This window comes from Serinus canaria, chromosome 1 (assembly GCF_022539315.1).
Source record: "Serinus canaria isolate serCan28SL12 chromosome 1, serCan2020, whole genome shotgun sequence".
NCBI lineage: Eukaryota > Metazoa > Chordata > Aves > Passeriformes > Fringillidae > Serinus > Serinus canaria.
Genome location: NC_066313.1, coordinates 11550031 through 11575882, shown reverse-complemented (window position 1 = coordinate 11575882; position 25852 = coordinate 11550031). Strand labels below are relative to the sequence as shown.

Here is a 25852-nt window from a genome sequence, read left to right as displayed (position 1 = left end):
GAGGCATCATTCTATTCAATTTAAAGACCTAGATGACTGGAAAAGCAGTGAGGCATTTACAGTACAAAGATGGAGAAAAAGAGGTTTGTGACAGCAAAAAAAACCAGGACCTGAATGTATTGTGCCAAGTATAAGCTGTGGTAGCTGCCCTCAAGGAGGTGACAAAAGGTACTGACTTTAACAGGGCATGAAAAGACAGGCCAGCAACAGAGGGGAAGAGCTGTGAATCACCACAGTAAGGTCTGAGCCAATGCCAAACTCATGGAAAAGAGACCTAGAGACAGGCTCCCAGCCATGAGGACTTCAGGGGATGTATTACAGATCCTGATTAAAAGCTGATTAAAAAGAATCAGCTGCTTTAAGAGAAATAGCCAAGAATTAGAAGGCACACTGGACAAAACACAAAAGCCAATATGAAATCTTGATTTTGGAAGTGATGGAATTACTTGAATTGTCAGATGACACTGAGAGGCCAAGGAAGATTTAGGTGGAACTGGAGGGCTGAGATCTGGGCAGGAGGAAGGCATGCTCAGCTTGGGACAGCATTTTCTGTGACTTGCAGACATCCACAACTTTATGGATTGTTGTGATGATCAAGAAGGAAAATGAGGCTGTGCCAGAAACAAGGCTGTGGCAGTGGACAACACATTCCATTACCTTTGGGAAAAAAAGTCAAAAGAGCTTTAAAGAGCACAGTTGATCATTAAAGGGTCAAGTGGCATTGTAAAGGATATCTAAATCCATGGGTGAAAAAGGAATGCATAAACACCACTTAGAAATTAAGCACTATTTCATCATTACAATTAATCAATGAGATCTTGCTAGGATTAGGAAATCTTGTGTGTGCTCATCTGACTAGAAAATCAGGATAAACTAGTTACTAGAAAGCCTTTTACCAGAGTGTGAAGGCATAGAAGTCACTCCCCTCCTCTGTCTCTCATTCATGACTTGTTTGAATACACACACACTCATCTATCACATCTCTGATCCACTGTAGCCAGCAACCTGCTACAAGCCTTTGTTTATAAGACATGAGTTGTTGCTCCACCCTTGTTTGCTGTGACTTTTGTGTAATTTTAGGTCGGCTTGGCTTCCTTCATTTTGTGGCCTATTAGATGAGTTGCAGATTTGTTTTTCTAACCTCAAAAAATACAGGACATGACTTTCCAAGGAATACTTTTCCCCACTAGCTTGGTATTTAATTTCAGAGGCCAACCATGAAGCCAAAAACCAATGAGTAACCCATCCTTTTCTCACTGCTTTGCTGAGATGACATCTGTGAATCAGACCAGTGGTATTATGGTAAGCTTTTGAAATTTTCCTTTGCTGAGTTCACTTAGCATTCTGAACAGCCCTGTATCTTCTGCCACTGATTAATGAACAGAACTAAACTTGCACAGGAGGAGACCTTAATGAAGGCATGCAGTTCAGTGAGCTCAGGGAGAAAAAGAAGAGATAAGAGATAAAGTTTGGTGGTGTGTTAAAGCACAGACAGGGGTGTGTCACAGAAAGAGGAGTGGAGAAACGGTGTGGTTTCATATGGCACAACAGAGGGACATGGAGGAAAGGGACAGGAGAAAAACAGTCGCAAGGGGAAGAAGGAAAAACCAGAAAAAGGCAGGAAAAGAAAGATTCTGGTTTTTCTCTGGGTGTCTTTACTCAGGTATTCAGGCAGTTGGCTTAAATTGACTCTACTGCCACTCTCTTGAGGGTCTGGGCAGTCATCAGGAAACTGGACAGGAATCTGACAAATGCTGGTTATTTTTCAGCACACATCCCTGAAAAACCCTCAAAAATCCAGGAAAATGGGTAGAAGCAGTGAATAAATACTTCAGCCAGCACTGCTGCCAAATAAGAGGATCATGAGATCAGGGCCTGGAGGGAAGATGAAGCAAAGGGAGTGGATGAAGGAACAGAAGGACTAGGAGCAGGAGATCAAACTAGTGGTTACATCAAGTCTGATGAAATTTCAAGCTGCTGAAAGGTCAGTTGCATTCCCACCCCAAAAACCCTTACACCACATCTAGCACTGATATAGCTGAACACAGAGATATTTCAATGAGCTGGTGGAAAAAGCCTTTGATTTTTCTCTTTAATTTTGTTTTCTTCTCTTTTGTATCACCTCAGTGACTCATTTCACCTTGCAGCAGCCATGGGACCACCAGATCCAACACAAAGGAAACAGCAGGGATAGGGAATGTGGAACTACCTCTTTTCAATTAGGTTTTATGCCACACACTAAGGGGGCAAAGACCAGTCAATAAAGATTTTAAATGGGACATAATAGTAAAGGTTGCACACTGAATAAAGTTGAAAGAGGATTGGGAGAATAAGAAGATATAACAGGTCACAAAATAGATGAGTGGGGGGTACAGCAAATCATTCCTATCTATACTTGTCTTCCAGGGGTGAAAGATTAGGTAAACTAGAAAAGGTCAGAGAACACAAGAACAAAAGATCTGTAAAAAAATGGTCAGCAATAAGTAAAAGAAATTAGGAAAAAATCCACCAGAATACAAAAAGAAAAAAGAAAAAAAAAAGCAAAACAGATGAGTTGGAGAAAATGCATGTGTTTATTAACTGCAGACAGAAATGCCTGAGGAACATGAAGATCTGCCAGAGTCCCTGGAAAACCCACAGTCGCCTGACCTACCGAGGGGAAAAATATCCCAAGCCCAGGGGAGAGCAGAAGGGAGAAAAGCAGAGAGGGCAGACAAGGAAGTCAGGCTGATTTCAATATGTTCCTTCTTAATTTTCAGGGAGGCAGACCTACTTCACCTAGTCTGAGATTAACATTCAGATTTTTGACAAATTTTCTCATTTCTTGACTCTCTTTTAATATGCAAACCTACATAGATTTTATGCATTGGGCAGTGTCAATATTATTCGAGGTCTCCACTGGGAATCTCCACTGCAGTATTTTGCCCCACCTGCCCCTGGAGTCCCATTTAACACTTTATTTTCAGTAAAAATGACATTTAGATTTAGAACTCCTAAATCTTTGCTCACAAAACTTGAACTCAGTATGTCTATAAAACACTGCCACAAGCTTGCCTTTCCAAAATTTTGGTATTTGGAGGGAAGATACTGATGGAGCTCAAGCTGTGATTTTATGATATAGTGTCCAAGAGCATTCATTGTCATCTATGCATTACCCCTTCAGCTGCCTTCCCCCAGTGCTTGTAGGGCTGCATTGTGAACCACAGTGAATCAGCCTGAGGCAGAATTAACTCTCTTCCTCTAAACCAGCCATCCAGTCCCTTGTGTCACCTCACAAACACAGAAACACCAAGAGAAAACAGTGTGGGAACATGACCAAGCAGCTGGGGGAAGGTGAAGCAGTGGGAATTACTGAAACACAATCACTGCCAAAGCCTCCCTGTTAAGAAAATGCAAACTCAGTAGGAAAAAAGAAACATAGAAAGACAGAACAGATTTGTTTCCCACTAAAATAATTTTCCAGTGTAAGTAAACTGTTAGCTAGAATCACATGCACTGATAAACCAAGGGAGGAAATACAAATGTGTATGAATAAATATAAACCACACCACGGACAGCAGCTACAATTTCACAATCTTCATCTTGGTATTTGCTAGCTTTTTTCAGAAATTTGTGCCTGAAACATTAGCTCTCCTTCACTGTTTTTACTGCAATGACCTCTATATTTTAGAGCAATATTTGACAAGAAAAGCAGCTCAGTTACCAAGAGCCATACGGTCTCCCACATGTCATTTATTAACAAGATTCATGACTTTTTTGCCCTTGGATTTCACAGCAGCTGCCACTGCACTGTGGCAATGAGCTGTTGAGACTCAATAGACATCAGATTCTGGAGGGGAAAACACTTCAATAATTATAGATTTTATAAAGCTCCACCACCACTTGTCCAGTCTCCCTTTCTGTTTCTTAATCTTCCAACTCAGGCTGATGTGCCTTTTTCTGTCTTAATATTTCTTCTGCACTGAAGCCAAGTTGCTGCTTCTTTGCTACCCTTCATCAAAAAAGCAGATGACAAGGAGAGAAGGAGATGCATCCCCTCTCCCAGATCCAGCTCTTAGCTTGTGGCAGTAACAATTTTAGGAAGATCCAGTGAGCTCTGTGATGGAATCTGTGAGCTCCATCATCCTCCAACAGAAGCAAATCTAAAGTCAACTTGCTGCCTAAGAGCAGTAAAGGACGGAACCCCAGCACAGTGCAGGACTTCTTTTTCTTCAGGAAATTATAGAATCATAGAATGGCCTGGCTTGGAAGGGATCTTAATGATATTCTAGTTCCAGCCATGCAGAGACACCTCACACCCCGGTAGCTCAAAGCCCCATCCAAACTGGCCTTAAACACTTCCAGGGATGGGGCAGCCACAGCTTCTCCAGGAAACCTGTTCCAGTGCTGCACCACTCTCACAGTAAAGAATTTTTCCTAATATCTAATCTAAACTTACTTTCGGTCAGTTTGAAGCCATTCCCTCTTGTCCTGTCACTCCAGACCTTTGCAAAGAATCTTTCTCCATCTTTCTTGTAGGCTCCTTTTGGGAAAACTGTAATTAGGTCATCCCAAAGCCTTCTCTTTTCCAGGATGAACAATCCCAATTCTCTCAGCCTTTCCTCCCAGCAGAGCTGCTCCACCCCTCTGATCACCTTGGTGCCTCCTCTGGCCTGGCTCCAGCAGGTCCCTGTCCTTGCTGTGCTGGGAGCCCAGAGCTGGATGCAGCCCTGCAGGTGGGCTCTCAGCAGAGGGGGCAGAGGGGCAGAATCCCCTCCCTGCCCTGCTGCCCACAGGGCTCTGGATGAGCCCAGCACTCGGGGGGCTCTGGGCTCCCAATGGCCGGGGCATGTCCAGCCTCTCATCCACCAGCACCCCCAGGTCCTTCTCCCAGGGCTGCTCTGGATCTGCTCATCCCCAGCCTGGATTGGTACTGGGGCTGCCCTGACCCAGGTGCAGCACCTTGGACTTCATCTTGTCAAACATCACAAGTATCCCATGGGCCACTTCTTGAGCTTGTCCAGATACCCCTGGATGGCATCCCATGTGTTTGTCTTTTTTTGATAAAATCAAAGAAAACACCCCAAGAAAACACAATGAAAGAAACAATCAAAACTGCAGAGATATGTTTCAACATAGGAGCCTCTGGAAGATTACTTAGCTCTCCCATAAATAATCCAAATTTGGCATGTAGGAATGTGCTGTACGTAATTTCCTTCAATTGTGGAAATTCCCCAGACGAAAGGATCGACCACTCCACAGTGTTGCCAACCAACAGAAAAAGAGGGAACAGGCAAAAACTGGTGCCCAGGAAGTTCCACCTAAACTTGAGGAAGAACTTTACTGTGCAAGTGAACACATGCTGAAACAGGTTGCCCAGAGAGGGTGTGGAGTCTCCCTCGCTGGAGATATTCCAGAAGTATCTGGGCGCAATCCTGTGCCATGTGCTCTGGGATGACCCTGCTTGGGCAGGGCGGTGGGACCAGTGACCCTCTGTGGTCCCTTCCAAACATACTCAGAATCTGTGATTCCGAGCGCCAGCAGAGCCCTGGCCGGGTTTTAATATCGTTTCCTGATGGGAATCGATATTCCACCACTGCACCATTTTTGTTTTTAGCCCCGACCTCTAGCACAACCCAGCCGCCCGGGATGCCGGGCGCGCTCAGCACCAGTGTCACCGCTGCAGCCGCGCTCCGGGTGAGTCACGCCGGGCAGCCCCAGTCGCGACAGGAGCCCCGCCCGCCGCCCGCGCGGCGCAGACCAACTGCTGCGGGGGGAGCGCGGCCGCTCTGCGCGGTCCTGCCCGCCCGGAGGCCCGGCGAGAACCGGAGCTCCTGGCTGCTCGCGCTTCGCTGCCCAGCTCCGAGGCGACTCCCACCGCTCGGGTGCGGCGGGGCGCGGACCGAGCCCCCCGGTTCCCCCCGTGCCGCCCGGCCGTGGTGGCGGCCCGAAGCGGCGGGCGGTGCCCGGCGCCGAGAGCTCCGGCGGCGGCGGCGGCGCGGGAGGGCGGACAAAGCAGAGCGCGGCCGGAGCGGGCGGTGGTGAGAGGGGACGGGGCTGGGAATCGGGATCGGGGCTTGCAGTCGGGATCGAGACTGGGATTCCTGATCGGAATAGGATTAGCGGTAGGGGTTAGGGCAGAGCCGGGGATATCGCGGTACGGGCGGTGGAGGGGCGTCCGCGCCGCTGGTGCGCGGAGGGAGGGAGGGAGGGGGAAGCGATGATGGAGCTGGTGATGGAGTTGCTGGGGAATAGGACGGGACGGGACGGAGCAGCCTTCGGGCGAGGGAAGGGGGAAATCTCGGTCTGTGCGGCCTGGCCTCAGTTTCTCAGAAGGGAAAACTTTGCCGGGACGCTCCCGCCCCCGTAGCGGGGCCCTCCCCCTCGGCGGCGCGGCCCGACCGCGGGTGGCTCCCGCATAACCCTGCCGTCCCTTGTCGCCGCCGTCCCCCTCCCCAGGGCACTATGAACGAGGAGCAGTTCGTGAGCATTGACTTGGACGATGACAACATCTGCAGCGTCTGCAAGCTGGGCACCGAGAAGGAAACGCTCTCCTTCTGCCACGTCTGTTTCGAGCTGAACATCGAAGGTGAGATTGGGAGCAGGAGCCTTCCTGCGCCAGCCCCGCCGGGGATGAGCGCACAGACGGCTCCTAGAAAGCTTCCATCGCGTTCGGGTTTGGAAACGTCTGTCTGTAGATAAAGTTTTAAATCAGTTTGTTTTCTAGCTCGTTTCTGGTAAAGGTGGGTGCTGCTCCTCCAGAAGTGAAGGCGAGCCCCCTCTTTCCAGAGCCTCTGAAATGCCCTGGTGTTTATTCCATCTCCTGGCATTAGACCTCTGATGTTGGACTTGGGGTCTGAATCACGTTCTGCCTTTATTCAGTGGGTTTGCTCAATAATTAGAGGTGTCTGTATATAAAGCAAGCTTAAATGGCAAATTTTGTAGCATAATATTCAGGTGTTTTGGAAGCAGGTCACTTTGCTTTCGCTGGATTTGCTCAGGAGAACGGAATTTTTGTTTTCATATTTTCTTTTTGAAATTATGAAATAGATTTCAGAATTTCTTTTTGCTTTCATAAAATGTTCCTGTGTGTAATGTGATAAAACAGGGTTCATTATCAAAGCTTCCTAAAGTCAGCAGATTGTAAAGTAGGATTTTTTGCCATCTTTTAAAAGACTAATTTTGTAGAACCATTTTGGCCTCCAGAATAGTATTTTTAAAATTTTAAACCTGTTTTGGTAAAGAATTTGCCCATCTTGTTGCTTTTCTTCATGCATGAATGAGCAGTAGATTATCTTTGTCCCTTTTTAAGTCAAATTGCTTGTCTTTGGAGCAGCAAAGTAACTTCTCCCCCTTACATAGAGTGGTCTTTTCCAATTATATGTAGATATGACCACCCAGAGTAATTTACGTTGCTGTGAGGCAATTGAATATGAGGCTCTCAACTGTGTTATGTGATTAATCCCATCATTTCTGTTATAATTTCTTGATAACAGATAGTAGACTTTTGTTGCTAGTAGAGGCAGTGTATTTCAATCTGACCACTACTTTGATACTTCAGAAGTAATTGCCATGTTTTTTACTTTTGTTTAGAAGAGACATGCCTGTGTACTTGCAGTTTTTGTCAAAACTCAAGAGCAGCTGTCTAACCTAAGACAACCCATCAGTCTGTTTGAGTTTCCTTGTTTGAGCTTTCTTCTTGCTTTAGAATGTTAGGTTTAGACTTCTCAATATGGAGAGAGGATGTTTCTCTCTCAGCTTTGAAAACATACCAGCACACTGAGAATTAAGTGCTTCCATTACACTACTAATCAACTTTTGTTTTGAAAGTGTTGAAAGTGAGAGAACACATTAAAAAATTGCTGGATGGTTTCTGTGCTCTGTTTGAGATAAGCTGTGGATTTGTCAGAGCTGCTTGTTATGGCTGTGACTTTCCAAAGTGATCATATGTTTTAAGTGGAATAGGTTTGGGATTTTTTGCTCTAAATAGCCTTGGTGGTAGGAAAGACTTAATCTGTGCAAACCTTTACATAATCTTCTAAATTTCCAGTTAATTTTAAAAGGAAGCTGCATGGAAGAGAATAGTGATAAAAGCTTCCCTGAAGTTACATAGGCCATTGCAATTCTTCTATTTTGCATAATAAAAGTATATATATCTTTGATCATGTGAACATCAAAATGCCTCAATTTCTGGTAGTCTGTCTTTTGTGTGCCACTTTAAAAAGATGTACTGTTACTGCTCATAGGGAGGGGAGGCTTAAAGGTGGCAAAGGCTGTGTCAGTGACTTTTTATATAGAGTGATTATAAGGCTTTTTAGCTGAACTACTGCATGAGTCAGCTCTTTACCATATCTGTGGTCACACTTTTCCTACTTTTGACATATCTCTACATTCCTGAATTTTTTTATGTGTCTCAAATAAGTCTTTTGGCAGCTCTAGGTACAGCATGAACTGGGTAATTCTCTAAAGCACCATGTTATGCTGGGTGTTTTCATACTGACCTCCTGGTTATGTTTTAATGGAGTTCAGATGCATTAAAACTTGTTGAACAGAATCAGCTGCAAGTTGCATCAACTCCTGTAGATCCCACACTTACAAATGAGTGTCGATCTCACTGATAGCTTGTCTTTTTATGTAGCATCATATTTAAAACTGTCAGCAATTAAAACCCATACATATATTAAGTATTTCAAGAAGTGACGTAGGCAATTCTAAAAAGATACTCATGCAACAGCTAAGACAGGCTTGCTCATTTTTGGTGTTGATGCGCATGTGGAACTGCTCCCTCAGAGAAGCAGGAAATAGCTGCTGTTGGAGAGCAGGCAGGCTATTAGTCACAGCTCAGCATCTTGCAGGATGCTTGAGTACTCCCACTGTTTGCAGCACCCTGTTAACTTCCATGTGCTAAGTGCTCTCTGACTTAATTGGAATGTGTGGCGCCTCTTCCATCTTTCCTGACCGTGCAGTCTGCACCAGGAGCTGGGTTGGGATAGAAAGGAACATTTCAGATGGGTGTGCAAGGGCTAGCAGTGGGCTTGGCTGTCTTAGGTTTCAATGATCTTGAAGGTCTTTTCTGACCTAAATATTCTTCTGATTTGTGAGTCTAGGTATGAAATTCTGGAAGTAGGTTTCCCAGCTTTCTTTCTTTAGCAGGGCATCATATTAACAACACTGCTGAGGACAAATCTGTTTCCCCTCATGCAGGCAGCATGTGACTGCTTAAACCTGGACATGGCAAGTCCATGTGCTGGGAACTGATGCAGCTGAACCCTCGAAACAGACTTTCATAAGTGTCTGTGAACAAAATACTACAGAAATATAATTTACTTAGCTGCACTTAGTTACAGTGTAATCTAGTGATGGTGAATCATTGAAGCTCCTGGCATCTGTGAGTTCAGCCACTGTACAGGTTTGCCTGTGTCTCGATGGTGATGTTGATTGGCTTGGGTCAGTAAGAGGAGGAATTAGAAATGGGGGACTTGGAGACCGTCCCCATCTCCAGTAATGACTCATATCTGGAATAGTGTTGCTCAGCCCTTACCTTCCTGACATTGGAGTGTTTATTTGTAACCTTTATTATGTTTAGACAGTATATTGGTAATGTTACATAACTGGGGGGAAAATTGTGTTTCTTTTATAGTCCTTTATAGAGAATACTGCTATACAGAAAGCTTCATCTGTCTTCTGTCTTGATTAAATAACTATTGAATTTCTATTTAAGGAAGTCAGTTACTGTGCCATAAAACCTTTGGTTTTTATCAGATATCAAGTCTCCATGATTTTTCTAATAATAGATTTTAATATTTTAGTGAAATAAACTGTGATTATGCTTCTTACTAAGTTCTGTTAATTCACAGAAACTGCTGGTTTGACTGTATCTGGGAGATCAGCTGTGGTGCCTGTCCCAGAATTTATTCAGGAGTGATATATATGGATTATAGGATCCATTTCTCTGAAACTGACTTGAAAGAGTGATAGCAAGGGGAGAAGAAAAGAGAACGTGGGTATTGGAATAACTAAAGCCAATATTCAGGTTTAAACTTAACCCTGTTAAATGTCATCTGTCTTTCTTGAACAAAGAAAGAGCAACATGCTCAGCAGAGTTTAGTAGGTCTGGTCTTCAGTCTAGAAGGGGTGAGAGCAGTGTTGTCTCTGCAAAGGGCAGTATTTTTTTCCTGTTGCACTGGCTCATCCAGCTCACTTAGTTTGAGGATTCATGCTCAGGAAAGCTGAGTGTACTAAGCTACACCTAAATACTTCTGTTGCCAAACTAGCTTTTGTGTCTGATGGTTCATAGTCAGATGATATAACACAAGAGAATATTAATGTGCTTTTAAATATGCAAAGTACTTATGTGTGAAATACTAAACATTTTGAAAAATGAGGGTGATTGTGGACAGTGTTTTTAAAGTTTTACATGGGCTTTAGAATATCCTGGTGGGTAGGATCTGCTGGACTTTAATGTTGGGCTTTGTTTGCCTTGTGCAGATGAAGCGAGCATCAGAGGTGGTGCATTGTTTGCTTTTCTGAGTAGGTGTCACAGTAGTAATCAGTGGATTGAAACAGGAAATGTTTTAAATTCATCTGTGACTGGTTTGCATAAGCCAGGAAGTCACGTGTTGTGTGCTAGTGGAAACAAAGTTCTTCTTTTTAATTTCATTAGAATATGAGAAAATGATGAAGTGAATTCTGCTAGCAGAGATACAGTACTAACAACAAATCTGCAGTGATACCTCAAGGGTGGGGAGAAATGTATGAAAACTGAAAAATACATGCTTGTGTATGTATAAAAACTGTCTGTAAATGTACACATCAGCAAAACAAAATCCTTTGCCAGAATATGCTGTTTTGAAACTCCAGTAGTAGCATCTCCAAGTTGTGGATGCTCCATCCCTAGAAGTGTTTTAAGGACAAGTGGGATGGATCTCTGAGCACTCTGCTCTAGTGGAAGGTGTCCCTGCCCATGGCAGGGAGCTGGAATGAGATGATCTTTAAGGTTCTCTCCAGCCCAAGCCAGTCTGTGGCTCTGTGTGACCGTGTATCCTGTGCCTCACCCCTCACACAGCAGCAGCCAGAGGGTCCTGTGGAAATCCCAGCTTCAAGATATTAATACTTGAATGTTTTTGTTTGAACATCAAACTTAGAAGTCTATAATAATTATGACTTTCTTTTACATTACTTCACCTAGTGTATCTGTCTTTAATTGGGTTTATGCTGGTATTTCTTAATGCAGAATTATTTAAAAACCTGCATTTCTTCACATTCAAGAGTTGTAATGGAGACAATAAAGGTGGAAAACATGATTGTTTGAGATGATTTTTTACTCTTTTGCTTGTCCAGTGCTGGTAACTACAATAACATCTTTGAGAATGCTGGCTGACAAGCAAACTGGCTCACTTCCATTTCTGTTTAGAGCTGAACAGCTGAATAGCAAATGACAGTTCCCATCCCAGGTCCTGTAATATAAGGGACAGTGTAAGTACTGGGCATCCATTCCCCTGATTTATGTTGAAGTAGTTAGGTTTCCATGGTCCTCTAAAGTGCTGATAGACTCAGTTTTTGAGGCAATTTCAGTATCAGGTTAGTGCATCTGAGTCTCCAGGCTGAGACAAGGATGTTATAAATAAATCTGTCTTACCACATAGCTTTTTTCCTGTTAAGGTCTATAAAATCTTGTATAATATTCTCATTCTGTGTTCATTAAAATAAAAAAAAAGGAGGGGGTGGGTTTAGTTGTTGCAAACGTGTAAGCATTCGAATTTCAGGGTTTTTTTTTCCTTCTTACACCCTACAGAAGAATATCTCACTGAAATAAAATGTGTTGTAAGGTATAGCTGAAACAAGTAAAAATCACTGTTTGATTTAATTCTGTTCCAGAATATTACACAACCTTATTTTTTCATTGTTAATGAAATGATAAACAGTAAAATAGATTATTCTGGCAACAAAAGCTAAAAATTTCCATCATTGCCCTTTAGACTAGCCAGATGAGAACTTGTTTCAAGGTAGCATTTGCAGGCCAGGGGTATGACTCATTTCTGCAAAGCTGAATGGACATGTGAAATTAGCTGCAGTTTCCACTAAAACTCTAAACTACAAATTCAAGTCTGAACATGATTGGAGATGCTATTCTTACTCTGAATGCTGTACAAGTACCACTGAGTAATGCCAAGATGTGGAGCTGGTTCAGTAAAAACATTTTTACATTATTAATGTGCAAATTTGGGAGGTTTGTCCATGCAAACAACATAATTGAGTATTTATGTTACCTGGCATCATCCGGACTGCAGAAATACCAGCTTATGACTTCCACTGTCTTCTAGGTCTATTTAACTGCTTTTTCTTACAAAGTGTGTGGCATAATATTTTCCGTAGTGAAGTTTTCATCAGAGTGCATTGCTTTGTTTAATACAGTAGCAAATTCTTCTTAGTAAAGTAGTTTATAGGGAACATGATTTTTGAAAATATATTTAAGGGGCCAGCTGGATTTCTGTTCTGTCTGATATTTTTGCTATGTGCTAAAATACAAACGAGCTGATAGGAATGAAGTGGGAGGTGATTTGTGTGCACATTTGATGTATGGAAAGTACTGGCATTATCATATGAAAGTGAGGAGAGAACTTTAATTTATGAACAAGATAATATCTAGTATTTGCAAAGTGTTTGTTTTAGAAGTTAATGAATGGCACTGACATCTTCCTTCTAGCCAGTCTAATAAATCATAAGATTTAACTCTCAAATGAGATTGCATGTAAACCCTTAAAAATAGCAGTTTGCTTTACATCTTGTCAAGCAGATGTAGTGGAGATGCACATCTCTAATGATCCTGCTTTTCAATGTTGGCAGAACTGTACAGCTGAAGAGTAGCAGGCTTTTGTCATTTAGACATATGGATAACTTGTTGTCTTAGGTTGTCATGGGCTGCTTTTGTCTCATGCATTTTGAACAGGTCTTGGGATCTGCTTTTCTGGGAACCCCCCTCTTTCAGCACTCTTGGTAAGCAGCCTGTGCAGCAGTGCCTTAAAATAGATAGACATGAACATTGAATGTCTTGTGAAGCCTTCTAGACATGAGCATTGAATGTCTTGTGAAGCCTTTCTGTCTGCTGCAGGTCTTGGCCCTGCACACGAGGTAAACCACACTGGAGCTCATCTGATGTTTGTGCTCCTCGTGGACACTCGCAGATGTCTGGGAGCTGTTCCATGAGCTGGCTGAACATCCCTGTTTACAGAGTGCTCCTGAGGTGGACAGCTGAGGGGAGCAGCAGCTGGGACATCCTGGAACACACAGTGAAGACCAGGGCTCTGAAAGTGGGCAGCCACAGGCAAGGGTTCTTACTTGCCCTAGGGTTAAAGGAGAAGAGCAGAGGTGTCTGTCACAAATCTCTCTGGAGTTCACTGTTTCAGGTGGGCAGAATTGTGCCAGAGAAGCATTTCTCCACTGGCTGTAAAGGCAGGTCTCCACAGCTAACTCAAAATGGAATCAGAAGAGATGGTCAGGTATAAGTCTTACCAATAAGTATTTGTAAATTCTGTAAAGAGGCTTTAAGTAACTAATGGTGTAATACAGACTTGTCATTGACTATTCACGTGTCTACAAGTATTCCTGTTAATTTTAATCCATCTTAGATTCAGGGGGATTTTCTACTTCAGCTGCTATTTACCATTGCAAAAAACAATTAGTTTACAGCAGTACATTAGAAAATGCTAAAAAGGGACTGTAGGCTGTCTTTAACATTATTTCCAGCTGATGGACCTGAAAGACCAAATAAGAATTTTGGTTGTTGTTTTGTTTTGTTTTAAGGGAATAGCAAACAAATGGAAAAAAAACGCACTGTTGAAGATAAGCAGGCTAATGATTTATTTTTTTCTTTGGAAACATTTGTGAAGGGATGTGGAATAATCTTGGTATTCAAGAACATTCCTTTTGAATTGGTTGATTTGTTGATTACTATTATAGTCTCCAAATAGGACAACTGTTCTAGCCAGCTTGAGCAAACATTTCACTTTTAGTTCTGTGTCTTTATAATGAAGAAGAGTTATACATAGTTCTCAGTGAATCAGTTGCAAAGGCAGAAATAGTCTTTGTAGGATTCTTACTCTAAAAAGAGCCAGAAAGCAAAAATTTTAATATGATGGAAACTCATTTACTTTCAAGTACAAATGCCTTAAAATGGGGTGGAATTTGTTGAGATGTGATTGCTCACTTGGTTATCTTGTAAATATTCTCCCTGCTCTCAGCTACTTTACAATTATGAATAAATAGAAGTTACAAAAATGTGTATTAAACTGCCTGATTGCTAGTCATACATTTACAAAATTACTTTGTAGGAGTGAATTAGGAGTCCTGTTGACTGGCTGCCTTGCATAGCTTATAAATTGAAAGTCAGGGTTTGGGCTGAGTTTTTTTTTTTGCCTAAGCATTAGGCACTTATGTAGGAAGTCCTGTTCTTCAAGTCAATATACAAATATTTTGTTGAGTAAAGTGATATATTCATATTTCATCTAGGACACATGAGTTGCTAGAATGAGAAACAAATAATAGATTGCAAGCACTTATGTTTTTTTATGGTTTGTCTGGGGGTTTGGCATCAGCCTGTGAATCATGTGCACTTGAGGAATGATCTCTGGCATGAGCTTGTTTCCTAATAGCATCTGTGCTGTTTTAAGTTTGTTAGATACGGTCTTCTAGATATTAGTGAATTTTGTGGGATTTTTTTTCCCCTGCAGATTAAACATTTTCCGGGTGGTTGTTGGGTGGGTTTTTTTGTTGCTTTTTGAAGGTTTTTTCCCTTCTCTGAAAAAGTAAATGTGAAACTTAGGGTGTACTTGGGCATAGTCTGCAATCCTGTTCTTGGAAAGCAAGACAAGGAACAAATGTACATACCTGCAAATGGGGGAGAAGAGTGGGGAAGTTGATGGGTTTATGATGGCAGACTTGAAGAACCAGACAAAAAGTAAGAAAGGTTGAGGTTGATGTTAGCAAACAGAAATGTGGAGACAGAACTGAAACCCTGTGAAAGTCCCCGAAACTCACAATAGCTGTTTATCAAAATTACGGTATTGCTTCTTGTTTTGCTCAGAAATCTTGCCATGCTTTATTCATCTGTTGGTGTATAGTGTTGAATAAAGCAATAACACCGAATAATTTTTATATATCACTTGGTCCATGCCAGCTCACCAGATTGTAGCTTTTTCTGCAGTTGTGATGAAGGGAAAAATATGAAGTAGTCTGAGCGGAGTATGAAGCCTTCCCAAAAAGAAATGGACATCTTTTCTGCCTCATAAGGCTGATGGTATTGCCCACAACAGAAGGATTCGTTCCAAAGAGCCATACCCTAACTTGCTGTAATTCTGGTGTGTGGTTGTTAGTTTATGCTGGCACAGCAGCTGCGGTCCCTGCTCAGCTCTTCCAGAAGGTTATGGCTGATGTTCTCTGCATAGGAAAGGACTAATTGTCACCTTAGGACAAAAGAGAGATGGATGGTTGTTTTTGTTTTGTGTGTGATTGTTACAGTAAAAATCCAAACCAGTAATGTGAAAGCTGAAGCAGGTCTGCTAGCAGTTCTCTGCAAAACTGTTTTGGATTTGCACATTTTCAGTTCCTTACTTCATTCAAGATTCCTTAGATAGAACCCCTTTGGGGGTTTTGCAGTGGAATAGGAGAAAGGGTAGGATGTAAATTCTGATCTTGTATACTGGAAGTGTTTTGCAGTAACCTACCCTGTGCTTAGAAAGAGGGACATTGTGGCTAATGTGTGGCATATAAATAGCAGAGCTTAAACTCTTGAAGTAGCATGGGGTTTTTTTTCTTCTGTAATAATTGCTCATTTCAGACACTCTATTACTGAGTTCAGATAAAAAAAGATCTCTTTGAGCAGCATGCCTTTAGAATGGGGAAGTTAGTAATGTTCAGAACACTTAAAAGATAAATTCATCAGAAAGAAACACTTGAATAACCTTGAGCTTAAGACTTGGACATAATTCATTTGGGGCTTCATGAGGTCATGCTGCACTTGTTCTTTCTTTGTGTAACAATTTGTGTGCTGGCTATTTTGTGTGGTCTTATGCTCCTCTCCTTCTGGACAAGTATCTTCTCTCCTACTGGACAAATTATGCTCCTCTCCTACTGCACAAATTAATTCTTGAAATTATGAAGCAGCCTCAAAGGAATTTCTTTTTTTAAGTGATACCATCAGTATTCTGTCATTTATTTTACGGGTGTGTTTGTTAGGTGGGTTCTTGGGCATTGTTGTATGGAAAATTGTGCAAAGCATGTTTTTCAGCCCATTGATTATTTTCTGTAAGTAAAAGAAAGCACTATGAGCAGCAGCAAAGTAGAATGTTGAAGAATCACTTGGGTAAAGCAGGTAACATTTAACAAATCACTCTAGTTTTCTAGGGTTTGTGGTGTTGTGAATATATTTGCCTTATAATTTCACTTGACAGCATTTGCTTTCCCTTGATGGCTTAAAGACTTAAGGTTTCCATCATGCTACTTGAGTTAAGCAGGCTTGTTCTATTTAAATGGTGCTGATAAGTCATGAAAACAAATGACTTGTCTTTCTTGTTTTCAGTAGAAATGTTTGTTGGGGTTTTTTAAGTCTCTGTAAAGATAGAGAGACTTTACAGAGTCTTAAAAAAGACTCTGTAAAGCATTGCAAGTAGGCAACAGAGTTTTCAGAGTTTAAGAAAAGTTGGTATTTGTTTGCTGAAAGAGGTTGAAAAGTATTTTGAGGTGTGGAGTGAGAATCTTGGCTGCCCACTGAAAGGGGCACAGAGTGCCCTCTTACTTCTGAAGTAAATAGTGTACTTTACTCCAGAACTTCCTTCTTAAAAGTTACCTCTGGTTAGTATGTGAGTTTTGTTTCTTCTAATAGTTACCTGATGAACAGAAGGAACATCTGTTTTCATGACTTTACCTTTTTCCCTTAATGCTAAGAACAAAATTAATTCCACTGCTTTCTTTTATTTTCCAGTTTTCTAGATATTTTTGCCCTATAAATTGTGTGCACTCTTGGGAACTCAGCCATAAAGTAATGTACTGAAATTTCAGTACTGCCCAAAGAGTGGAAAATCAACAATTTGTAATGGCTACTCTAGATATTTGAACTCCCCAGCTTCAAACTGCAGATACCAGCAAGTGAGACAATCAAAATGAAGTGCTTAGATTTGTTTTCAGTCTCATGTTAAAAATTTTACCATTTCAGATTAGTTTTGAGAGTAGTGTGGGATTTTGTGGGATTCAGTTACTTAACAAAAACATTATATCATTTGTTAATTGTATGGGGTGGGTAGATTACACTTTACCAGAAGAATTTAAGAGAGTAAATCAACTAGAACTGAGACTTGTTGTAACATGTAGCTTTGTTCTGACTGTCTGTAAATGTCTCTGTTACCAGATTTTGTTACCTGTTGCATTTCATGGGTTTTCTTTTATTTTAGTCTCCTTTAATGGCTCAAAGATAGGATTGCTGCAGGTTGATTCATGTTGCCTAGGTTCAGAGATCCAGTTACATACTGGATGTGTTGTGTTAAATACTTCAGCATTTAATTTCATACACTTTCAACCTCTGGTTCACAGGTATGTTGTTGTTATTTGCAGTAACAAACTTGTTAGACAGAATTGGTTTTCATTGCATTTAAACCCTCCCAAGTAATATATGGGGTGCTGAGATAAATGGCAAACTGTTTATTGTTCTGGACTTGGATTCTGAATCTACTGTGTGTGTGAAGAAAAATAAATATCCACTGAAGTTGCAGAAAGTAATTTTGTAGTGGGGCACTATTAACTTTCTGGAATAGTCATTTCTCATACCATCTGTGTTCACTCACCAACTGCAGATCTTCACAGATTGTGTTCCTTTTTAACCTGTCAATCACTAGCTGTTACTTAGAGGTTTAAGTTACCTGCTGTAGCTATTTGAACAGTCTTTGAGGGAGGATGAGCAAAGAGGAGAATAAACATCCATCTTGTGTGATGTCATGGTTCAACCCCCGTGGGATGGGGAGAGAATTTCAGCTTGTGGGTTGAGACAAAGACAGTTTCAAAGGGAGAGCAAAAGCTGCCTATACAAGCAAAGCAAAATAAGGAATCCATTCACTGCTTCCCATGGTTGTGCAGGTGTTCAGCCATCCCCAGGAGAGCAGGGCTCTGTCATGCATATCGGTGACTTGGGATGACAAATGCCATCACTTCAAGCATTCCTCCCTTCCACCTTCTTCCCCCAGCTTTATACACTGAGCATGATGCCATCTGGTGTGGAATATCCCTTGGGTGGGTTGGGATCAGCTGTTCCACCTGTGTCCTTTCCCAGCTCCTTGCATGCCCCCAGCCCGCTTGCTGTCGGGGTGGTGAGAGAGGCAGAAAGGGCCCTGACTGTGTGTAAGCCCTGCTCAGTGATAATGAAAACAGTGCAGCACAAATCCAAAACACAGCCCCATATTACACTAAAATAAAAAAATAAAAAATAAAAATTAACTCCATCCCAGCCAAAACCAGCACACCTCAAATGAATTTCAGGACAGTTTAATGTTGGCAAGCATTGACAGTATTAGAGCTTGCTTCCCTAGCTAGGCTGCAGGCTTGTACCAGTGCAAAATAATAAACTGTGACTGACATCTGAATTAGGTTTGACCACTTGAATGAGACAAGCCTGCTCCCTTCAGTATTTGAGCAGATGGCTCATAACATTATGCATAGAAGATGGGAGCTTGTTTGAGTGCTGTCAGACTGCTCTTCAGGTTTGTTCTATAGAACTTGCTGGTGCACAGTTGGGTTTATTTTACTTCTGCAGCTTATACACTTGTGTGTAGGGGGGATACAGCATGTGTGGAGTTGTCAGTTTGCTTCATCCCTGTCACCGTGCAAGAGGCACACGCTGAAGTCCTGCTCCAGAGATTATGGTGTGCAAAACACTTTGCATGACGAGGACTCAAGCCTGAGGGAAACTTCACAAATTTTGGACTGTGAGGCACCCTTGTTTGCTTCAGTGATAAGACTGTTAGCAGGAAAGCATTACTAACGTTTTTGTTTTCTTGGTTGCTTGTGAGTAAAGATCTTAAACAATTAGCAGTAAGTGAACTTCTTTCTGTTGTGTCTTTACAGGAGTACCAAAGTCAGATCTTCTACATACAAGATCTTTAAGGGGGCACAGAGACTGCTTTGAAAAATTCCACTTAATAGCAAATCAGGACTGTCCACGATCCAAGCTCTCTAAAAGTCCTTATGCAGAAGTAAAAAATATCTTGAGCAAAAAAATTAACTGGATCATACAATATGCACAAAACAAGGATTTAGACTCTGATTCTGAAAGCTCAAAACCATCCCAACACCAGCTTTTTAGCTTCAGACATCAGACTGATAGAAAATTACTCCCACAGTTTGACTCCCCAGTACCTAGATACTCTGCAAAATGGATAGATGGGAAATCTGGAAGCATCTCAAGCTGCTCACAAACTCTGCTGGAACCAAGAGAATCCACTGATTTCAGACTCGGTGCTACCTTCTGCTGCAGCAGCGTTTTGTGGTCCAACCGCAGCCAGGTCCAGAAAGCTGAAAAAGCTGAAGGTGATTCACTTGCCAGTGTTCATAGGAGACATCCTCAACACAGCAGGGAGGAACGTGAGTATACATCCCTTTACACACAGCCTAGCAAGCAAGGGCATTCTTTCAAATACCTATTGACCACTTCATGTCTCCACAGGGCATTAGTTCTCATCCTGAAGTCCAGCATGAAAAATCTTTAGGGAAAAAAGAGCTACCTGGCTGAGCAAATAGGGTGGTTTGGCTGGCTGGTGGTTTTTGGTTTGTTTTTTTTTTTTTTTTCTTATTTTATTTTACTCTTAACTGTAGCCCAGTGTGATACAGGACATGTCTAATTTATGCAAAAAATTTAATTTCCATATGTCATTCCTGGGAGTTGCACAGCCCTGCCTGTGGAGGTGGAGGTTACTGAGCTCCTGCACATCTCTCTCTTACTGAACTTGCACAGTGCCCTGAATTCCATTTCACAGAGACCTGCCCTAAACAGCAGGGGAAATTAGAGCTCATTTAGCAGAACAAACTTGTAGCAGACTTTCCAGTACATTTTGCTGGATTTGTTTTTTCCTTGTGTTTCTTGAGCTTAAGAAACTGGGAAGGTTCTGCCACCATGTCCTCTTAAAGGCTGTTGCAGAAGACCTGAACTGTCTTTTGAGGACTGTGGTGATGGTGAAAATAGCAGAAAATTAGTTTCCCTGTTAAGAGGATCACTAGAAGAAATCTTTAGAGAAAGCTAGGATGCTTTAGTGTCTCTGGAATCAGGCTGCATGAAATGTGTTAGGAATAGATTCCTAGAGGTATGTGCTGTTACCATCCTGCTTTTTAGGCAGTACTTGGTCCTGAACTGTTTTGTGTGTCCACTCCTACATTTGAGGATGAGGAAAGTAATTGGAGAGGGTTTCTGAATTTCAAAAGACCTGAGAAAGAAACCAAGAGCACTGATAAAATATTCCAGGGAAAAACAGGTGATAAAAAATAAGGGAATAATGGAATCAGAATGTCAAGAGTCAGGAAAGAGGTACTGTAAAAAGTTGGAATTGGCTTCTTTAGCCTCCCTTTTTTTTTTAACAAACTGACAACTCTGTCCTCTCAAAGCTGAGTCATTTGTCATTCTTTATGAAAGGATTTTACTTAACTGCTGCATGATATGTCATGTTGCATTTGTAGTGAATTAGTAACCTTAAAGCCATAAATCAAAACAGATACACTGGGCTGTTTGACCACCTGTCCACTGGAGTCATAAATTGGGATTACATCAATCAGGACAGCATATAACAGAGGAATTATGGAAGCTTGACCTGGTTTATGGGGTTGTCTAACTGAAGTTAGTGACTTGGAATTTTGTCCAGTCTTTGATTTCAGGATGGGAACCTAAATCTGCGTTGAGCACAATAACAGGTTTTTTCTTCTGACTACATAATGCAGCTTTGAGGCATTTTTGCTTGTGTTTTGCAGTATTTACCTTTAAAAGACATTCATTTGGAGGCTCTATGATTAAGTTTGTATGTTAGATGTAAATTTAGACTTCCAGACTTAGGTACCTTCTTACTGCAATACTTTCAGTCTTAACATAGTTGTCTACTGAAAAACAGTATTAATAGAAATGTAAATAGCTTGGCCAGTATTTTTTCAGAGTTTGCCTCAGCTGTTCATGGAATAAAATTTTACCATTTAAATTCAGTGCTCTGTTCCTTCTCCCTTTCCTTTCTGTATCAGAATAATGTGCCATGAAACAGTCCTGTCCCAGAACACTCACAGGAAACATGTGAACCACTCTGTCTGCCAGATGACAAAATGCTAATGAAAATACTGAAGGATGGGGAATTAACATCCTACCACTGGGTATAAAAAGAGGGGGGGAATCTTGACATTTTCAGGTGTTAATTACTATATTAAATTTGGTCAGGGTTTCTATGGTGCTTAAAGGGTGGTAAAGTCTGAGAAGGGACTTTTCAGGTTTATTGATAGCTGAAGGGAGGCAGGAGCACCATTTTACCTGACTGATGGAGGAGAAAGGTGAATCTGTTTTATTCTTAGCTGGGATTATGTCTTGATACCAGTCTTAGCAATTGCCAGCTTCTTCGGTTTGGCAGTACTGTCAGCAATTTAACATCCCACAACTGCCAGCTGTGAGAAAGTTTGAAAGGGAAGGCTTAGGATAATCAAATAATCCCGTGGGTAGCTAAAACCCATCTTTTCAGAATTTAGGACTTAAAATTTGCCATGTAGAAACCTTTTGCACAGAGAAATCTCTGGAAAAAAAGCTGCAGCATCGTTTTTTCTCTCAAGTATGCGGTGAGAGCTTTGCTAAGCTGCAGCAGAAACAGCTTTGCTGAAGTTTAAAAACATTTTTTAGAATTGCAAGGTCTTAAAGCTTGTGCCAGTGCCCAGTACTACCCCCTGTGGTGTTCAGATTGTCACTTTTCACCGTGGTGACAAGGGCATCTCAGCAGCAGCCGTGGCACCACGTGTGTCCACTGCAGGGTTGAGGGAACCCTAGGAAGCAGGCCAGTGCTTCCCTGCTGTTGATCAAGGGCAGTGAAGAACACTTTCATAGTTGCCTCCTCTGAGGCTTAGTGTGTATCTTCTGTGAGGGTGATCAATGCACACAACCTGAGATACAGAAAGGCTTTTGAATGATACCGAGGATCTTATAGTTCTCACCAGGAGCACAGAAGGAAACCTATTTTTATATGCTGGTCTTCATATCAAGCCAGGATCATCATTTGTCACTGAGATACTCAGTGGAAACTGTGCAAGTTATTCCTGTATGCATAAAGCACAAACCTTGATAACCAAAACAGGGAGCCACGTACTGAAAATTCTGTCAGGAAGTTGCTTCTTTCAGGCTGGGAAACATAGCAAGACTTAGCTCAGAATTGTCCCCTTTTAATTGTCCACAATTGAACAGATGTGCTTTCATGGGTTACACTGGGGAAATCATGTTTTGCAGAGGAGGGTTTAGTATTTAAATGTGCCAAGCAGTTCTGTCTCTGGATGCTGCTGTTTTCAGGGCTTGATTTTCCACCTTTTTGGAGTCTGCTTAGGGATGCTTGTGTGACTTTGGTAGTAGTAATAACAGATTTTATTGTTGCAGTGACTACAATGACTGTAGGAGAGTTAAAGCAACTTAATGAAAAACTGCTCAAGCAAATCCAGGGTGAGAATTTTTCAATACTCTTTGTTTTGGGTTTGTGGTGCTTTGTCATAAAAAAGGTCTGGTTTTAAAAAAGAAGTTTTGATTGCCTTTCTGTCAGTTAAGTTTTTAACTGACATCTCTTGTTTTGCATGGAAATATGTGATATAGAGAGATTTCATTATGTACTCTGCTTTGGTGCTGCAAATTGGCACAGTATTCTCTGTAAGAATTTGACTGGAACCGTAGAATTGTTAAGGTTGAAAATAACCCTTACGATCATCAAGTGCAACCACTAATCCAGCATTAGTAAGTCCCCCACAAAACCAAGGGGTCCTAAATGCCACATCTCCATGTCTGTTAAATCCCTCCAGGGATGGTGACTCCAGCACTTCCTGGGCAGCCTGTTCCAGTTCATGACAGCCCTTTCCATGAAGAAATGTTTCCTAATATCCAATCTAACTTTGCCTGGTGCAAACTAAGGCCATTTCCTCTCATCCTGTCACTTGTTACTTGGGAGAAGAGCCTGATCCCGCCTGGCTTCCCCCTCCTGTCAGGCAGTTGTAGAGAATGATAATGTCCCCCCTGAGCCTCCTTTTCCCCAGGCTGAGCCCCCTCTGCTGTTCCTTATCACACTTGTGCTCCAGAGCCTTCCTCAGATCTGTTGGACACAGTCCAGCCAATCCAGTACCTCCATGTCCGTGCTGTGAGGGGCCCAAAACTGAACACAGGACTGAGGTGTGGCCTCATACTGATGAGCAGCAGTATGATGATCATACTGCTCTGGTCCTGCTGCCACACTGCTGCTGATACAGGCCAGAATCAGCTTTGTTTTCAATTCTATACTGATCCACCTTGGCTCAGGTTGTCTATAGCTAGAAAAGAAGTGATGCTGTTCAGTTTGCAGTGCATACAAAGCTGTGCTGGAACCAGGAAAAGCAGAGCTCCTGTGCATGATCCCACTTAAATGTCTGTGCCTCTTCCCTAGTGTTGTTTGTCACTGCTTCCTTAGGCTGTGTCAGTCCAGGGACCAAGTGCATTGACCCAGTGCTGTTGTTGCAGATGTGTTTGAGGAGCTGGCACAGCAGGTCCAGGAGAAGGACTCCCTGGCCTCGGAGCTCAATGTGCGCCACATCGCTATCGAGCAGCTGCTGAAGAACTGCTCCAAACTGCCCTGTCTGCAGATGGGAAGAGCAGGGACCAAATCCAACGTCCCCATATAAAGGGAAGCAACCTCCATCCCCCTAGAGCAAACTGTCCCTAACAGCATTGATAACCTTTAAGTACAGCTGCACCCAGATTTAGAAGCTTTTGAGAAAACTTGGGCAGCTTTCTCTTTGTATTCATAATCTGTGGGAAGTCTTATTCCACTTTGGGTTTAACAAAAAGGGCAAATATTTTGGGTATTAAAATCTACTGTAATAAGGTTTATTCATATCTGGGGATTATTATTTTTTTTCCCATAACTACGCATGAGCCTTGAAATGAATTCTGTGTTTTGTTTATAATAAAATTGTTTCTAGCAAAGAATGACCTGAAGCCTGTAAACCTGCCTCCTTCATACAGAGGACAAAATAAAAATTTGATTTTTGATCAGGTCTGATCCTGTTACATCCAAGAGAGCTTTAAGGGGAGAACAGTATTAATGAAACTCATGTTTTCTTATTTATTATGAGCAATATTTTATTATTGAAATTTTATACTAAATAAATATCACTATTTTAGGTACTTTTCCAGATCTCTTTATAAAATGTCTGAGTTACTCTGTGTAACGTTTATGCCTTGTGTATGATTGTTTATCCTTTTTCAGGTCTGTATCTTTCATGATACAATTTTAAAAAGTATTGTTTCCCAAAGAGATGAATTTCACACGTTGAAGAAAAAACTCTAGTGGTGTATCAATTATTTTTATCAGCTTTATAACTGAAGAATTTGGTTCATGAGATGTTTAAAAAAGCACAGCACTTGCTTTAAATTAAAAAAAGAATCCATACTTTGGTTTTAATGCATAGAAGTTGTTTTATATGTGTGAAATTTTCAATGCTGAAAAATTACTTTGACAAAACTCAATAAATTTGTAATACTACACTGCCTTGTTATGATTTCTTTATAAAGTTGGATCAGACTGATAAAGTGTTTTAATTCTGAAATGCAAGTAGTAATGATGCATAATAAATCAGAACAGCCTTTGTATTTTTTAAACTTACGTCAGCCTGCCATGACAAGAAATCTTAGTCTCTGCCAAAAATACTGCAGGGCTGCATTTGAGTAGCTGAAGGTTGATGAGTTGCACTGAAAAAATCTGGGGGAGGATGGGATGAGTGGAAGATACAGACACACACACACAAAAAAGTTAAAAGTCTATGTGCTTTTAGCTCTTGAAGTGAAAAGGGAGTACTTTTATACTTCTATAACTTCTATAGCTGAGCTGAAGGCATGTCTAGTGTGAAGAAAAGTTTAGGTTTGATTTTAAACTCAAGCTGAGAAATAAGCCAAAGTTCAGAGTAGGTTTGTTGATTGGCCTATGTGTAGTGATAACTGGGTGTCATAGAACAGGTTAGTTTTATTTGTGGTTTTATTGTTTTCTTCCATATCCTCCAGCTGTTCCAAAGCCCCTCTACAAATGCATGAGTAGGAACTTGAGCTTGTCTCAGTATTTCATGGTTCAGGAGGGGAAAAAATCAGTAGCATCATTGCTTGTATATGCAAGCGGGCCTGTGAGTAAGTGGGCAGCAGAAAATCCCTGATTCTCGTTGTCAGCAGATGGATTAATCTCCACGTGCAAGTCTGTTGGTAAACCTTGTTGATTCAGTACCAAGGCAAGGGTCAGGGAAGAGAAGCATCTCTGAGAAGAACCTGAGCTGCCTGGTGGAGAACAGATTATCCCTGAGCCAGCAGTGTTCTTGTGGCCAAGGAGGCCAATGGGGATCCTGGGATGCATTAGGAAGAGCATTTGCAGCAGGTCAGGGAGCAATCCTGCCCTCTGCTCAGCCCTGGTGAGGCACCTCTGGAGTGCTGTGTCCAGTCCTGGGCTCCTCAGTCCAAAAGAGACATGGAGCTCCTGGAGCAGCTCCAGTGGAGGTTACAGAGGTGATGAAGGGATGGAGCATCTCTCTTACGAGGAAAGGCTGAGGGAGCTGGGGCCATCCTAAACCTCCCTGGCACAACCTGAGGCCACGGTTTGGGTAAGAAAGT

General features: G+C 41.8%; 1 protein-coding gene across 1 annotated transcript; it reads left to right on the top strand.

The window, feature by feature from the left end:
• The first annotated feature begins 5916 nt into the window (after positions 1-5916).
• On the top strand, positions 5917-24745 carry C1H21orf91 (chromosome 1 C21orf91 homolog). Its single transcript, XM_050976903.1, has 5 exons — positions 5917-6020; positions 6439-6568; positions 19087-19602; positions 22619-22681; positions 23720-24745. Exons 2-5 carry the CDS (start codon positions 6445-6447, stop codon positions 23878-23880), a joined length of 864 nt encoding a protein of 287 aa, XP_050832860.1. The 5' UTR covers positions 5917-6020; positions 6439-6444; the 3' UTR covers positions 23881-24745.
• Positions 24746-25852: the final 1107 nt, after the last annotated feature.